General features: G+C 25.6%; 1 protein-coding gene and 1 long non-coding RNA gene across 2 annotated transcripts; one reads left to right on the forward strand and one right to left on the reverse strand.

Moving 5' to 3' along the window:
- Window positions 1-985: 985 nt before the first annotated feature.
- LOC131176512 (probable protein phosphatase 2C 74) lies at window positions 986-3,466 on the reverse strand. The gene is made up of 5 exons (XM_058141558.1): window positions 2,715-3,466; window positions 2,417-2,608; window positions 1,844-2,014; window positions 1,561-1,740; window positions 986-1,393 (listed from the first exon to the last, which is right to left on the reverse strand). The coding sequence occupies exons 1-5, from the start codon at window positions 3,381-3,383 to the stop codon at window positions 1,244-1,246; spliced, it is 1,362 nt and encodes a 453-aa protein (XP_057997541.1). The 5' UTR covers window positions 3,384-3,466; the 3' UTR covers window positions 986-1,243.
- A 9,645-nt stretch (window positions 3,467-13,111) lies between these two features.
- On the forward strand, window positions 13,112-16,387 carry LOC110652177 (uncharacterized). Its single transcript, XR_002494349.2, has 2 exons — window positions 13,112-13,414; window positions 15,936-16,387. It is a non-coding gene; the product is annotated as an uncharacterized LOC110652177 (long non-coding RNA).
- The last annotated feature ends 2,837 nt before the right edge of the window (window positions 16,388-19,224 follow it).

Raw genomic sequence — 19,224 nt, forward strand, 5'->3', positions numbered from 1 at the left:
AATATAGAGAGTATTTAATTTGGTTATTTATTTTTAATTTTTGATTTAAGGTATATTTTTTAAATTATGAGTTAAATTAAAAATAAATAATTATTTATTTAATAAAAATATTTAAAAATAATTTTTAAATAATTTAAATATTTAATTAAAAAATATTTAAAAATAATTTATTTTTTGAAATTACTACAAAAAATATATAATTAAATATCTAATTAAGTTTATGTTTAAATAGAATAATTTTCGTGGTATTTTAATCATCCTTAAATAAGCAATTAATATATTTTTTAAGATGAAAAAATAAAATTATAAATAATATTAATATATAAAAAGTACTTTATTTTATTTTATTTTATTTTATTTTATTTTATTTTATTTTATAAAACTGATCGGTTTGTGAGAGAATCAAACTTCAACGCTTCATTTTCTTTTTATTGAATTAATTTATTAATTAGAAAAAGCCTTTAACATTTTATTGAGAAAATCAAACATTCTGTTTAAAATAATTTTACTATTCAAAATAATAAAATATAAAATAAAAGTATTAATTTTTCTATTTTACAATCTTTTACATAATCTGAGGATATTTTGGATTGTCAATAGTATTAGTTTAAAAGAATTTAGAAATTATATTTACTAAAATTTAATTTAAAAGTAAAAAAATTAAATTTTAATTCATGCTTTAATATAAAAATTACTTAAGTAAAAATAAGAGGGAGTTGAGTGTGTCAGTTTGACCCTATTACAAATGAGTTCGGCGTTTTTAGGTTTGATCCTTTGAAATCTCACATCATATATAGAATATGCGTGTGTTTGGATTATATAAAAAAAGAAAGGCTAAAATTGCTATGATTTTAATAGCGCGATTAATTCTTATCACTAACTCGTATGTGCGTGTGTTCTATCTATTAAAAAAATTATTAAATTGAATTATTTTTATTTTTTAAATTTTCATCAAACACAAACATACAACCATAGAATTCAAATATAGTGTGGAAGGGAAAAAATTGGAAATTATTTAATCTTAATTAATGTACAAAAATAAACTCTCCTCTATTCTCCTCTCATTCACTCTCCTCTTCCTTTACAAAAATTACATCTATTAATTCTAGCCACATCTACCACTCCGATTCCTCTCCACCCCTTGAACAAATAAAAAAAGTAAGAAAAAAAAGGTTAAAATCTCTCTACAACCAAATTATTAAAATAAATAAATAAATAAAAGTACAAAATCTGTAATTTGGTATTAATTTGGCAAGAAATTATGAAGGTTTATGACCATCACAGTTATATCATCCATATTGCCTCTGCCAAATGACATATCTATAAGCTTTTTGCAACTCTCCACTGAATTCCCGTCCCTTAGTACTACATCAACTGCTTCTTGCTCATTTACCTGCAACGCAAACTTATCTTAAACAGTTGGCTCTGACTAATACTCGAATTCCAGACCATATAGCCGTGAAGACAACTCTAATACCAATCAGCTTTATAAAACAATTAGTTTTTAAAACTCATGCAGCATTCTGAACATTCTATTTCAAGATTGAGCTTATTAATTACCTTATCCCACAATCCATCAGAGGCCATTATCAAGAACTCGCAATCGGAAGTTAGTGGAAGACATTTAATTTCTGGATCAGAAATGACCCAATCTTTTAAATGCAGGTCTCCAATAGCTCTAGAAATGGCAAGTGAACCTTGAACTCTCCAAATTCCATTCCGGCAATGCACAAAACCTCCCTGAAAATGTTATATAAGCTTCACTGATTAGTATATATTCAATATGTAGAAAAGAATAATATATTAGATTTTTTATACAATCTTCATGCTTTACTGAACTTACAGAATTCTCAATGCGAAGCTTCTCATCTTCTCTGCTAAGACGGTGATCAACTGTTAATGTATCAGCTACTCCTTTTCTGCTCAAAACTACTCTACAGTCACCCACATTCGCTACGTGTAATTCTCCATCTTTCAACAGCGCACTAGCCACACAAGCTCCACTACTTACACCCTGCAAGCGTAAATCCAATACCAAATAAACATAAATTTCTAAGCACGCTTCATCTCTGATACTCTATAAGATAGATATTCGATTATTACAATTCTTTCTTATTTTTAATTTTTTTTACTATTGGGAATTACATATGGAATAATTAGTCACAATCCATCCCTTTAGATCTTTAACTAAATTGATTGTTTCAGGTCAACTCAATTATATATGAACACTTCAGTAAACATAATGTTGAATTTGTTATATGATCCTTTCCTTATTATATGTAAGGATGCCATTGAACAAGCAAATCAAAGATGTGAATGCCTAGTTGTATAACTTCCAGCTGTGTAATAGTTCAAATAAAGACCAAGTCAATTCATTTATCGTGTTTCACAAGTTCAAGTTGAAATTTTAAATTACCTGCTGGCTAAGAAACTCCCTATCTGTAACCAGGTAGCCTTGGCGAATGGCTTGTTCTAGTGGTTGATGATGATCATCATCTTCGTCCTTTCCTACATTTTCCAGGGCTTTTACAATGTTCTTTCCTAAATTTTCAGCTACATAGTCAGCTGCTGCACGGCCTCCATGTCCATCAATCACAGCAAAAAATGCCTGTAAATCATGTCAGAATTACTTAATCCTTTACATATAAATAATGAGAGAAAAAAAAAAAAAAAAGAAAAGATAGATAATCAATAAGGCCCATATATTTACGTACCTGCTTTGCATCTCCTAGAATATCAGTCATGATCCCATAACCATCTTCCATGACTTGTCTTCTACCTTTCTTGCTAGCCAAACAGAAATCTCTACCTTTATCCTCAAATTCCATATTCTCCAATTTCCTATCTTTCTCACCAAATTCTAGTTTTGGATAATATTCTGGCAAAACCAGCCTTGCAGGTCTCTTCTTCAATTTGGTAGTACCCTTACTATTATTCTCTGCTGCATCCTTTTCCATTACCAAAGAATCCAATTCTTTACCTACTGGGCCACCTGCAGGATCGACACCTGGTGATGAATACCTATCATGCAAACCCTTTTGATATGCTTCAAAATGCTGATTTTCTTGCATGGATTTCTCTTCCATCTGCGTTTCATGATCACGTAATAAATTCACATCTTCTGAAACAATATCATCTTCTTGACATGTCGTCGAGATTAATGAATCTTGAAAAGACCGATCTTCTCCTCGATCAAGAACAAGCTGGCTGGTAATCCATGAAAGAGGAGGAGGCGGAGGAGGAGAAGGCAAAGAAGAAGAAGAAGAGGAAGGAGAACTAAGACACAAAGAAGCCATTGAAATGGCTTTCCTAAGGCTTTGAAGAAAGTATATGAAAAGAGATATAATAGAGAAACCCCGTAAGAAATCTTCTAAGTGTATCATTCTTCTTTGAAAAAAATTTTTGTAGGCGCAATATGTTTCTGTCAATACTGCATGCGATTAGTTGACAGAAAATTAAGAAAAAAAAAAGGCATAAGAATTCAAGCAAGAAAGAACTTGAAAACTACTTATTATAGGGATGGATGGGAAAGGAATATTAGGAGAAACAAGAAATGGGTGATAAATAATGATGATAGACGGGTCAAAGGGAGATTATATTGTATTGTACTTAACGGCTTCTTTAAATTGTAGTGGAAAACGACATAAAGAAAGAAACAGAGAAGGCATGAGAAGATTTTGACACTTTCAAAGGTAAGGAAATGGTCTCACAAATGATGTTGGGCTGGGAATTAATTGATATATATATATATATATGTTGGTTTTAGGATTTGCTTTGTAATTCAATGCCTACCCAAGTGGGAAAGTATAAATTGGATGACTTGGTGAACAAAATTTTTTTCTTGGACGGCTTGAAATTGTCATCCTTTTCTTTTAGCTTAAGTTTAATATTATATTTGACGACCATACATGTCGGCCGATACTGAAGCCGCGATATTCTTCCTTTCAGCTTCAGAAAAATAGTTAAATAATTAACTATGTTTATACGTTCATATAATAAATTAATGGCTTAAAACTTAATCATATCTCTATACTTGTTAAGAAAGTTTAATTTAATACATTTTTAATTTTTTATCTAATTTAATTCAAAATTTTTAATTTAAATTCAATTTAATCCAAAAAAAAATAAAATTAAGAATTTGAATTTCTTAATTTTTTTGGCTTAAATCAATATATTTAGTTTCAAAATTAAGAAATTGAGCTCCTTGATTTTTGATTTAAATGAAAAAAAAAATATATATATATATATATATATATATTAGAAAAATAGTTAAATAATTAAATATGTTTATATGGTCACATAATAAATTATTGGCTTAAAACTCAATCACACTCCTATACTTATCGAGAAAATTTAATTTAATAAATTTTTAATATTTTATCTAATTTAGTTTATAAATTTTAATTTAAACTCAATTTAATTAAAAAATCAAGAAAGTCAAGAAATTAAATTTCTTAATTTTAGGGATTTAAATCAAGACATTTAGTTTCAAAAATAAAAGAATTGAACTTATTGATTTTTTATTCAAACAAAAAAAATAAAGAAATTTTGCTTATAAATTTTAATTTTTGGTTATTCAAATAAAAAAATAACAAAATTTTGCTTATAAATTTTAATTTATGGGCTAAATTGAGTTTAAGTTAAAAATTTTAAAATAAATTAGATAAAAAGTTAAAAATAAAATTAAATTGAACTTCCTCAACGAGTACATAAGCTAAATTAAATATTTTATCATATATTAACAATAATATATTTTAATTAATTATGAAATTTTAAATTTTTATTCAAATAGAAGTTAAATTAAAAAAATATTAAATTGATTTTTTTATTTTAAAAAATTTTAATTGATGCCATGAAAATAAAATATACGCTAACGCGTATATCTATTTTATCAGTTATTCAATATTATAATATTAGAAAATTATGCATACTCACAATATCGAAAAATTATATAATAAAATAATTATTTAATATTAAAATTTAACAAGAAATGATAATTAAATAGTAATTATATATATATATATAGTTATTATTTTTTAAAAAAATAAAAAATATAAGATAATTGTAAATTTTCGACACCCACCAATATACATATGTAAATCCATTTATTTTATATATATATATATTATTAAATTGTCATTTTATATAAAATATTTTATACGAAATAACTGCTGTATAATTATACACAATACCCGCTTTGTCAACAACCAAGGGAATTCACCAATATTTTGGCTGCTAGTGGCTGATCATAAACCTGTATATTATAACTGCAAATTATGTAAAAAGTAAAAAACTGTTCATTGCATGAACTAGTTTAAAATTAAATAAAATATTTAATTAAAATAATATAATATTATATAAAAAATAAATTTTCCTTTTATATATATTCTTACAAAATCATATATAAAATTTTAAAGCAAAAAGTTGAACCAAATGAAATCTTTATAATGATTTAATTTTATTAAATAATTTTTTTTATATTAAAAAAAAAAAACTGGACTGTACGTGGTACCTCTGAAACGACTTTAGACCATCCCATTTGAACACTTCTCGCTTGGCCTTGAATGATTAATAATAATAATAATAATAATAATAATAATAATAATAATAATAATTTTATTTATATTTATATTTATAATTATTTTTTATATGAATAAATAATGCAACGAAATTAATATTTTAAATAATTAAAAAAAAGCAGTTATTTATAAAATAGCATGTAAAAGAAGAGAACATTTTTTCTCAGATTTAGATAAACTATTATTAAAATATTAGAATTAACCAATTAACTAGTTATTCTTCCATCATCATATATTCCTTTGAATTTCTTTTCTTTTTTAATGCAGGACTCTTAACAAAGTCTAGTGATTAAAAAAATAATTTTTATCTGTTTTAATATTTTATGTTTATCAACATTGAAATAAATAAATCAAATATTTTTCTTCTTCTAATTGATTTATATATATTCTTTACTTTAATTTAATTTAAGGGTTAATTGTAAAAAAAAAATTGAAATTTAGCATTTTTTATAATAAAATCTTGAAATTTCTATAATTACTAATTAAACTATTACATTTGATTAATGTCTCAAATTGACTTCAATTATTAAAAAACTATTAGTATACTTAATAAGTTCCATGTTAATTGCCATATCATCGTTGGAAAGGCGACATCAAAGACCCTAAATTTGTGCTAATTGCTAAAAAAATTATAAAGTTTGTCATTTTTTGTAATTAAACTCTGAGATTTACATAATTATCAATTAAATCCTCATATTTTATTGACGCTTCAAATTGACCTGTCTGTCAATAAATTATTAGTATACTTCAACAAACTAAAAATTACAAGCTAAATTCTGTTTTGCAAATACAATTACCCTATCTCATTCTAATTAATATACATATTCAAGCCAACATTAACAAAGCTTGTTCACTATTATATATATATATATATATATATATATATATATAACAACATAATACAACTTTAGAAACATAGTAAAATAAAATAAAATCAAATTCTTCTTCCTACACACAATTAACTCTTTTTTCAAATAAACTATTTCATCCTTTAAATTTTTTTGGTCTTTCTCAACACTTCAACTCTGTTTTACATATTATTAATTATTGTATTATTTTGACTATATTTTTTACTAAACTGCACCTATTTTTCAGTGATTTTTATTGTAAATCTCATCCAACTCCATAACTTTTTTCTTAAGAGCATTTCTTTGTGGAAGTAAATGTGTAAGTAGCTCCTTCTCTTGGCCATTGCAAGGTGGATCAAACCACTAGAAGAAAGAACTGTAACTTTCCTAAATCAATTATTCATTAATATCAGCTATCAACAAACATATAAAGTACAGCTCTCAACTAAAATAATCAAAATAAAAGCTATTAATAATTACCTACCAAGCACCATATATTAATGGTTTATTGAAGGTCAAGATAATTTTAGACATTAATCAAACGTGAGGGTTTAATTGGTAATTATATAAATTTTATATTTTAATTGTAAAAATTAGCAAACTTCATGATTTTTTTTTTACAATTAAACCTGATTTGGGATTTCATATATGACTTCTTTAGTAATGATATGACAGCTGACATGGAATTTCCGTTAAGTATATTAATGGTTTATTGACAATTTGGTCAATTTGAGGCATCAATCAAACGTAAAGGTTTAATTGGTAATTATGTAAACTTCAAGGTATAATTACAAAAACTAGTAAACTTTAGGGGTTTTTTTAGCAATTAACCCTTAATTTAATTAATATAATATATTAACTTATATGAATTCTTTAATTGTTTGAATAATGCAATAAAAATTAATATTTAAATTTAGAATCTTAATTAGTGCAATTCAATAAATATAAAAATTTCAATAACTTATGAAATACATTTAGCTATAAAACAAATAAAATTGATAAGTATGCTAGAACCAAATTATAGAGAGTATTTAGTTTGACTACTTACTTATAACTTTGATATATATATATATATATATATATATATATATATATATATTATCTAGTGAGTCAAATTAAAAATAGGTAGTTCATTGTTTGGTAAAATTATTTAAAAATAACTTTTAAATGGTTTAAGTGTTTAGTTAAAAAGTGTTTGAAAATAATTTAATTAGTTAAATTACTAAAAAAGATATGTAATTAAATATTGTAGTTATTAAAATGAGGATAATGTTGATATTTTTAAAAATTATTAGGACAAAGTAGTCTTTTATTTGGTTAAATAGCAGTTTCAAAGTAAATAGATAAATCATAAGTAAAGTATTCTTATTTATAACTCTTGATCTATTTTAAGTAAATTTTACAATTATAAGACAAACTAAATATTAATCTATTTATACTTTCTATTCATAAGTAAACTAGAAAATTGCATGTATTAATACGTATGATTATTAATATATAAATAATCTTAATTTACATATTTTTTATTTTAATATAAAGAAATTAAATAATATCTTAATTTTTTATTGATTATTTCATATTTTTTATTAATTTTTATCTTTCGAATTTTTTATGAAGATTTCACAATAAAAAAAATAAAAATATAGTACCATAATAAGAATATTGCTTAAAGATATAGTTATTTTTTATATATTTTATTTTTTATTAATTTTTTATCTCTCAAAATTTTTAATAAAGATTTTATAATAAAAATAATAAAATATTACTTAAAGATATAAAATTATTTGAAATTAGTTTAATTATATAATTATTTTTATTATTTTAAATATTAAAATTTTATTAGATATTTAAAAAAAATTAAATAAAAAAAACGCTATATAGTAATGCCATAAATAATGTCACCTTCTTGCTTTATATATATATATATATATATATATATATATATATATATATATATATATAAGTAAAATCAAATATTTTAATGGAAATACAAACAAATATATACGTATAGTCAATTGATGAATAAATGAGCTGTTTATGAATAGTAATTGTGAGTATAAAAATATAAAATTCTCAGAGTACGAAGCATAAAATCCCAAAAGAGAATCTTCCTAAAAAAAAAAAAAATTAGAGGAAAGCTAAGCCCAATTTATATGATTGACATATTTAATTATAATAATCAGGATTATTTAATTTAAGAATATTTTTTATATACTCATTAAAACCTATTTAATAGGCGCGAGATGTATAAAGTCAATGCTAATGTTAATTAATATAAAAGAGAATACATAAGTCAACAAAATAATAGCTCACCGCCTGAAATAATGATTTTAACTGGTGTAGGTAGATCCAGCCGGGGTCGGTTCAGGCCTTGAACCGGACTGAGATTAGTGTGGATTAAATTTTAGATCGATTAGAGTCAATAATTTAAAGTCTGAATTGGACCGGTTATAGGGAGCTGGTGTTGGTCCCCTACCTTAAGCCTTGAATCAGAACCAAACAAGAATCTGTAATTCAAATCATTGGTTTTTGCCAAATTCAAATTAGATTTTTTTAAATGGGTGGGAGCTTTAGAGAGTGCCACTGGACCAAATCAATTTTGAATTGGAACCAAGTCTTCAAAAACTGAAATCGAGATTGCCTTAAACTAGACTAAAATCGAATCATAATTGGCTAAAAATAAGGATGGCAATAAGTCAAATTTTTGCGGGTACTGAAGCTGACCAAACCTTAATAGATCATGTTTGAATAATATATAATTAGATTTGATATGGGTTCGAGTTTGAAGAATAACAATCATGACCGATTTGAGTTAAGTTCAAATTTTACATATTGAATATCCATTACCTGAATCTATTTATATAAATACTTAATTAAATATAAAATATATATATTTTTTATATAATATTTATAAATTTTCATATATTGTATTTTATTTTATATAAAATGAAATTTAAATATTTCATAAGATTATTAAAATTTTAAAATAAAATTGTTAATAAAATATATTTTTTAAATTATTAATTAAAATATATAAAATTAAATATATTTAAATTTTTATTGATAATAATAATCGAATTCCAAAATTCAAATAGCTAGTAATAAATTTTAATGAAAATTTAGATTGATTCAAGTTTTTCATAAGAAGATTAAATTTTATAGAGTAGCTAACTTGGCAATATTATCAGAAAAGGTTAGAGCAAGACATTAAGGGAATATCAGATAGATAGTTTTCCTAGGGAGTGAGAAACCTTATCTTGAAAATTGAATCTTAATTTATTTATTAGAAAAATTATTTAATATTGAATTAATTCTGAATATGTGATTATGTAGAGAAAGAAAAATATAATTTATAAATTTCATTCTAATGTTAGAACACTTGCAATGTTTATTATGATGACACAATCGTATAATAGTTAGCATTCCTATTTTTTAGAAGTCCATGTCTCTATCTATCTTTCTCACCATTTCTTCTTTTCTCTCTCCTTTTTTTCCTTTTGAATTACTTGTTGAGTGATCATAGATGAGTGTTTTCGTTGATAACTCTTACATATTTATATCAATTTAAAATAAATTCTATATATATATATATCTCATCTATCACTATTAATATATTTTGAATGAATAAATTCCCCATTTAAAATAGATTTTGTGCATATATTCTGGATATTATTTTCATGAGCAGTGCCATTTTATTAAATAAAAATTGAACTTTTGAAAAATTTTAATTTTTAAATAAGGGGATAATCATATTTTTATATTTTTTGTAGTTTTTTTTTTTATTTATCTTTTTTGAGAGAGATTAGAGAAATTGAGAACAAAAAGAGGGAGAAGAGAATAAGTGAAAAGAGAGAACAAATGAGAGCAAATATTGCAGAAAGAGCAAGAAGGGATTAAAGGGGAAAATTTTATTAAGGAGAATTTATATATTTAATAGATGAATTTTATCATATATTTTATATCTTTAATTTATTATTAAACAGATTTAGATAATAAAAGCTTCAAATAAAGAGAGAATAGGGAGAGGTAGGAAGAAAAATAAGAGAAGATGAAATGAGTGCATAATAAAAGATGAACATTTTGATCATTTCATATCATATTAATGATAAATTATCTTTAATTTAGATTAAAGGATGTTCTTTTCTCTTTTTTTTTTTAATAAAAAAGGACATTCTCACTAATAGAATGAAAATTGAGAGATTAAATTATTATATAGTTGAGAGATCTTCTTTGTTGTTCGCGTTCCTTGACTTGCATGTCTTCTTCAATAACCGTCGAAAGTCATTTGGCTGGGCGGCGATCCTTGCTGACTACTGCTTCTTGTTTTTAATCAAGTCATGGATTGAGGCTGTTGATTCGTTACAGTTAGGGTTTAGCTCCAACGTTGAGCTTGTCCTGGTGGGCTTATTTGAGTTTATTTGTTTTTAGAATTCTTCTGTTATGGACCCAACCTTTTTTTTTTTTTTTTTTTTTTTTTTTTTTTAATTCAATGAAATATCAATCGTCATATAAAAAAAAATTGTCCTGAAATTTAACTAATAAATTTTGGGCCTTCTAAATAAAAATTATGACCAAAGCAAACCCAAACTCAACTGGCCCAGAGGATGAGTATGTACAGATCTAAACAAAAATATCATATTGAAAACACAGCCCGATATTTTCGCTCCATGGGACCCACAACCACAGAACAGTTGGTTCTATCATTGACCAAAAAATTAAATGATAAAAAATAATTCTAATATTATTATTATTCTTAAATCAAGGATAATTTAATTATTTATTAAAATATAATTATCAAATTTGATTAGAAAAATTAACACTTTAAAATTTTAGAACATATTTATGATAATAAATTTAATTATACCAAGTAAAATTTTATCATTAAATATAATATTTTAATGCACAACGTGTTTTTAAATTCGATAATAATAAAATTCAGGAAATAAACTTATAAAATTTAAAGTAGGTTAAAGCAGGTAATACTATGTAATTAGGAGAAAACATTACACAATCTATCACACAATACATCACGAAAAACAGCTCCAAAATGCAATTTCCTACTTTCTAACATTATTTCCAACTCCAATTTTGAGTGGTTAAGTCTCCATGTTCTCCAATTTTATTTAATTGTGCTAATTTCAATAATTTTAATATTTAAATTGGAGTTTGGCCTAAATTATTTAAATTAAATATGTTGGATGATTTCTAAAATTAATTAAAGCTATAGTTGTTAAGATGCGCTGGATTGCATAAATGTTGAGTAAATTTAAGTTTTGGTTAAGGTTTAAGATATATTTAACATTTGATTAATGTCTTGGATGCATTAGAATGATATTTTGACAACTATACCTTTGCTTGGAGTTAATTATGGATATGATATCAATTAGGTTCCTATACTTTGGAGAATGTAGACAGAGGATGAGACGATTGCTTGTAGGCCATAAAAGGGCATTGAGTTTGTGTTTTGTAGCTCACATAGGGCTTTGCATATTTATATATGGCTATTGTATTTACTTTTGCAGGGAAAAATGTTCTAATTGCAGAGCTGAATTTAGCAGAATTATGGGAGTCCTTTCACTTTCTTAAGCAGTTTCCTTAACAATTCTTTCATGGTTTTCTTTAGTTTATATATGTGTGTGAGAGAGAAAAAATATTGGGTAATGCGTATTGCATCTTTATTATTATTATTCTGGCACGCTAATGCATTCTGTTTATTAACTATGTATTAGTTAATATTAATTAGAGGCGCAAATTAATATGATATGTTATATATTTATTTAATGGATCATATAATTGTTATTTATTATTTATTGTCTCTATTAGCTATCTTGTACTACATGAAATGTTAAATATAGAGCTTTTCATTATGAAAATAAAATGAGATATAATTAAAATAAATAAAGAGGAAAGATACTAGAGCTTGAGGGAATAATTAATTTAGTGTATTCTCCTATCCTTGGATAAAACAAAGTAGAAATATTAGGCCTTGTTTGATTCAAATGAGCTACTTTCTGGGAGCTCTATTTCTCAGAAAGTAAATTACGTAAGTACCTTATTTCTAAGTAACTTTCTGGAAAGTGGAGAAAAAATTGTGTTTCACTTATGAGGAAGTGAACACTTACTCCTAACCAACAAATCAATTTTTTGCATTTTCTAGAAACTTGAAGTTCCCTAATTCACTAACTCCTAACCAAATAAGGCCTTAGTGTGTACTCTGTCTCATAGGGGGCCTGCTAGGGAATGATTTGATGTATATTTCATAGGTGCTCAATCAAGGATTAATAGCTGGGAATGATATGATGTATACTTGTAATACCCCAATTTTTAGAAAAAAAATTAAATTTGGTTGTCATTAGAAATAGAAATAAAATTTATAAAGTTTTGGAAAGAAAAATTTAATTTGAACTTGGATTTGAAAGAAAAGTTTTAAAAGTTTTGGAGTAAAAAATAGGATTTTCGGAAAATTCAAGGACCAAAAGAGATATTTTTCTTTTAATGGGAAGCTGGCAGCTAAGGGTCACATGATGAACTTCTCTAGTAGTTTAAAAAAAAAAAAAGAAATAAATAAATTATGAGCTTTTGGGTGGAAAATTAACTTTTGGAAAGTTGAAGAACCAAAATGAAATATGTTTAAAAAGGACTAGACAGCTGGCTCATTTTCTTCTCCAGCCTACGTGACTTTTAGACAACAGCAGGTTCTATTAAAAAAAAAAAAGGAAATGGAGAGTAGAAGAATCGGGAAAGAGGAAGAAAAGGGGAAGAAAGGAAAAGAAAGAAAGAAAGAAAGAAAGAAGCAGAAGAAGAGAAGGGAAGAGGGAGGAAAGATGGCTGGATTTTTAGAGTTTCTCTAGCACGAAAGGACACCAACAAGGGGAAAAGAGAGAGAGTGGTCTAAAAAGCAAGAAATTTGAGAGATAAATGGAGAAGATGATGAATACGAGCAAAAACAGAGGTTGAGCAGGGGCAGTAAATTTGTCTTCCTTCCAGGTGAGTTTAGTGCATTTTCACTATTTAGTTTTAGAAATATTTGAGGTCTATATGTGTAAAAGTTATGGTTAAAATTTAGTAATTTTTTAACGGTTGGATTTGGAGAAATAAATTGTTGAACATAGGCTGTCTGTATTTAGAATTTTGAATTTTGACTACTGAAATTTGAGGAAAATAAATAGTTAGGATGCTTAGAAAATTATGAAATTTGATGGAGATGACCTTTAAGACATTGAGGCTGTTGTGCTAAAATTTAATGAATTTTGGACTTGTGGTGTATGAGACATAAATTATTTTATATAAGTTATCTGAGTATGAATTATTTCTGAAAAATTCAAAATTTGAATGATTGGATAGATAATTTGATATCTCATAATGTAGATGCAATTTGATGCTAAAAACGGTATAGATGTTGTGTATAAATGTCTTCAATATATTCAATATATGGTTAAAATTTGGAATTTATTTGACTATTGAAATATTTTATATAAATTTGAATGTACAGAGTGTTAAATTGGGTATTAAGGATTGGGTTAAGTTGAGTAAGTTATTTTGTTGGAACTAAAATTATTTTGAGATGACATATGAAGTTGTTCAATTATTAAGTGATTGTAGAATATTTTTGAGAAATAATTATATATGTTTAGTTAGATTTTAGTGATATGAACATATTTTGAATATTTGGGTATAAAATGGTAGTATGTATGATTCCTATGGGTCTTTTAAATTTTATATACTTGGTTGAGAATGGAAAATTTATATTTGTGAATGGTTAAGTTTGGGATGAATGTGAGTATTAGTAGTTGGAAAAATGATTTGATGTTGTTGTTACCAATTATAATTGAAGGAAATAAAGAGCATTAAAATGGAAATTTGAGTTTATGGAGGAAGTGGTCGTGAAATTGTGATTTTAGTTACGCAAATTAATATGTTGATATAATTTTGGAGTTGTGGATTTGAGTTTTGTGTTATGTCTAATTTGAAGAGGAGATATTGTCGAATTTTCATTAGATTATTAATATAAAAAGTGAAGCATATGGTTGATTTTGATTATTGGATTATTGATTTTCTAGGAGGAGCTTTTGAGTATGGTTTTATATGGATGGAGATATGATATTTGTGAGTTGGTACTTGTAGTCAAGTGAGTGGTATTTTATAATATATAGCATAAATTTGCTTCTTAATTGATTCTTGTTCCTTCAAAAGTTGTGATTTACTTCTGATATCATTTGCTATATTCTAATAATTTGATTTCTCATTTTGATTCAATTTGATTCTTTTATGTAATTGTTCATTATTATTCAGATCTTATTTCATGCACATTAACAAATCTAAAAAGAGAGTTAAGAGATTATGAGAATGGATATGGTAATGAGATTAGTAGCACATTATGGAGCGCTAGCAGCAAAATTTAGTAAATATGATTTAATATTTTAGAATTACGAGAAATATTATGATATTGTGGATTAGCATGATGATTGATTGTTTATTTAGCTGCTTTGGGTAGCAATGAATTTTTATTCAGCATAATTATGTTATTGGAGATTGTGAGTTTGAGGGTCTATGGTTTTGACAACTATGATATGCCTTAGTATCACTATGGGTTATTGAATTGTATTTAGCATATTTGCTCCCACTAGAAGGATGCCAGTAGTTTAATTATTGCAGTAGGAAAGGACTGACCATAGAGAGGTGGAGCCGCCACTGCGAGATTAACATAGTATGGATATGATTTTGATATTTATTTTGATACCTTGGCATATCCTTGAATGTCAAGAGCCATTTATCGATATTTTTACATATGTGAGGAATGATTGGAGACTAGGAAGAATTTAATTTGAGATCGATATCGAAATTTTAGAATTTGTGTAGCATGCATGTTAAAATTTATTATCTGCATTATTTAGCTTATTCTAAAAAAATTTTATTATTGAACTTATATGTTTAGCTTCTTATTCTCTAGTTCCCTTTGTTGCATGATATGTATTGTAAATGCTAACTCACTGAACTTTTCCTCAGAAGCTCACCTTCATAACTCACAAGTTTTGCAGGTGATGTAAGGTGAATGTTGATTATCAGTTTGAGGTTTTAGATGCTCCGATTAGCTAGACACCATGGTCCTGAAAAAGCAAAGAAAGAATGATGTTCATTAGGAATAAAGGTGTTATAATACTCCCAATAATCAAAGGTTAAACTAAAATAAATATTTAAAAAAAATCATAAAATAAGAGTACAGTTTTATATCTACTTTCATGTTAGGGGTGACTAGATGAATTGTTATGCTTTACTAGGATCACGTATATAATTATAAAGATTAGTTATAGGTGTAATTGGATTATTCAATATCTAACTTTGTGAATCATACTCATTCTTAATCACTTGATGATCCTTGCTTCCTTTGTCTAGTAATAGATTTTTATTTAAATTTTTAAGTAAAATTATTATTCAATTCTTAGATTTTCACAGTGTAGCTATAGATTCTCTCATTGATGTCTGGTCTTGTCCCACCTTTTTTTCACAGATGATCTCTTGCTTTTATAGAGGCTAAGGTGGAGCAAATCCGTGTGATTAAGTTGTGGTTAGACTGTTTTGGATCCGCTTTGTGTCTGAAGGTCAATCTAAACAAATTGTAAATCTTACTTTATGAATGTGGGGTTGAATTAGAGGTAAAAGATTTACGGTCTTATGGGTAAGAAGATTACTGATGAAATTGGGACTTACTTTGGGGTATCCCATGATCTAGGGTGGGGTTAACAAACATGTGTTTAATCCTTTGTTTAGTACGGTGGACAATTATCAGGTAGGTTGGAAAATGAATATACTTTTGTATGCTTGTAGAGTGACATTGGCTAAATCTATTCTTTCCTAATCATCTTATGCAATCTCTATAACTTACTTGAGTTGTGTTTAATGAATTTGATATGAAAGTTTGTAGTTTTATATTTATTTTAATAATATATAAATAATTATATATATGTGTGTGTATATATGTCAATTTACAATATTTTCATATATTATATTACATTGTTATATATATATATATATATATATATATATATATATATATATATATATATATATATATATATATAAAAGTATGAATATGGATGCAAATTATTATTAAAATAAAACTTCAAGAGCTAAATTGTTTTCGGACTAAAAATAGAGTTAAAAGTATTTTTGTATTTTTGCTAAATTCAGTAAGGAATTAATCATAATTCTAATGGAAGGGATTAATTGTAGGTTTATTAAATATCAAGGACTAAATTGCATGATTTTAAAACTATAGGGACTAATTTGTAGATTTAACTAAATTTTAGGACTAAATTGCCAATAAAATAAAATCTGAGGGACTAAATTATTTTTATATTGAAAACAAAGTTAAGGACATTTTGGCCTTTTTTGCTAGAATTAATGGTAATTAACAAAAATTCTAACAGCAGTGATTAAGTTATAGGTTTTGTCAAATTTTGGAGGCTAAATTGCTTAATTTTGAAAATAAAGAGACTAAATTATAAGGTTTATTAAATCTCAGGGGCTAAATTATAGTTTACCCTTTTGAAAAAAAATTACATTTAAGTTTAAATTCAGTTAATATTATATGTTAATAAAATAACACAGAAATGATAAAAAAAAGTAAAAGTAATTCTTAGATTAATAAACATTTTACTTATATAATTAAAGCAAATTAAAATTAATATTTTAATTTAAATAATTAATAATATAATATTTATAATACTATAATAATATTATATCATATATAAAAATTAATAAAAAAATTATATATAAAAAAATTAAGGGTTAATAATATTTCATTCCGAGATTTGATAAAATCTATAATTTAGTTCCTATATTTTCAAAAAAAATCAAATTAGTTCCTAAAGTTTGGCAAAACTTATAATTTAATCATTCAGTTTAAATTTTCATCTAATTTGCTATTAATTTTAGTAAAAATAACTAAAATGCCTTTAACTCCATACATTTTCTAACTTAAAGAAATTAATCTATGAGGTTTTGTATTATAACCAAAATAGTTTAAATCAAGACACTGCTTTATTTGTAAAATTTAAATTAAAGGATTATAATACAAAACATTAGGGACTTAATCATTTCAGTTAGAAAATATAGATTAAAGAGTTTTGGTCATTTTTACTATAATTAATGGTCAATTAGATGAAAAATTAGATAGAGGGACAAAATTATAGATTTTGTCAAATTTTAAGAACAAAAATATTTAATTTTAAAAATATGAGAACTAAATTATAGATTTTATTAAGTTTCAGAGACTAAATTATCATTTACTCAAAAATTAATTTACGAGTCTATATAACAAGTATAATAACATGTCATGCGCGTTACAGACAAAACTAACAAAACTAGTAAACAGACAAAACTAACAAAACTAGTAATAATAAAAAGAGCATAACATTGGTTTTCCTAATTAACATCTCTCAATCGAGGCCATGATCGTTTCTGCTGCAATTCAGCAATTTTAAACCTACGATCCAATTAAAAAAAAAAAAAAAGTAAAACCTACAATACAAATAATAAACAATAAATTAAGTGTCAATTGAGCAAAAAGAGCGACTAAAGGAAAAAGAAATCTATTAACAAAAAATAATTAAAATAAAATTTTAACTGAAACAAAATTATAATTTTTCATGTAAAAAAAGCAATTTCTCAAAAGAAAATTGAAAAAAAAAAAATTTAATATGCGAGTAGTGTGTACACACAATCATTTTTCTAATTGAATAACCATGAAGAAAAACAATTATTGTGTATTTTACTCACTTAATTTTTCTATTTTTTTCTCTTGTCGAATTTCGCTGTGAAATCTCAATAACCAAACATACTATGTAATGAAAATTTGACCAAAGGAAAGAATTATAAAGAATATAATTACCAATATTTGTCAACATAGGTAAATAAATGCAAATATCTACAAATCAAAATTTATAAAGACTGATGATAAGTCATTAAAGCCAATGACGATAAGTCATTAAAGCCAATCAAAATGTATAAATTTTTCCTAGCACAAAAATTTATGAATAGCCATTTAAACGTACCTCTGCAATAGTTATTCCTGGAAACCCGAATTCTCAAAAGGCTTATCGCACAACATTAATTCCTTAACATCTTCATCCTCATAATATATTAGACGAAGTCCACAATTCTTCACCTCTAACTGGTTAGAAAAAAATGATGCCTTAAGTTGATTACATCCTTCCAACTGATCTAGACAAGTTATGGAGCTAGGAGGAACAAAGCTGACCCAAAGTTGATCAGAAGTGATGCATAAATCTTGAGCAATTTCCATCGTAGAGCGACCTAGAAACAAACTCTGTTCCGACGGCAAATTGTATGCATGCAAGTCACAGACAACAGTACAAGTATCCACTGAAGGAGGCTGATCATGCTGGAATCTAAAAACTCCAGATAAAGAGAATCCTCCCCATCCGTAATTCAACCAATAAGGAGGTAGCTGCACTTCTAATGAAGACCCCGAGCCTTGATTGTTGAACCACACAGGAACTTCACTTGAGGCTAAACACAATGATATAAGGGTGTTTGCACTAGAGAGTCCCTGAGCCAAAATTATTACTTAACAATTAACATGTGTAGCTTTGGAGCAATATTCTAAGGGAAAATAAAACTTTTTTGGTGGATGCATGTGTAATTGGATAGTTATTTAGTAGTTGAGTTGGAATGCACAAATTCTAAGGTTCTTTGGCAAGAAGCCAGAATGCACATAATGAAATTTGCTGTGAGCCACAAAGATAACATAAAAAAAGAACAAATAAATGATACAA

This window comes from Hevea brasiliensis, unplaced genomic scaffold (assembly GCF_030052815.1).
Source record: "Hevea brasiliensis isolate MT/VB/25A 57/8 unplaced genomic scaffold, ASM3005281v1 Scaf144, whole genome shotgun sequence".
Lineage (NCBI taxonomy): Eukaryota > Viridiplantae > Streptophyta > Magnoliopsida > Malpighiales > Euphorbiaceae > Hevea > Hevea brasiliensis.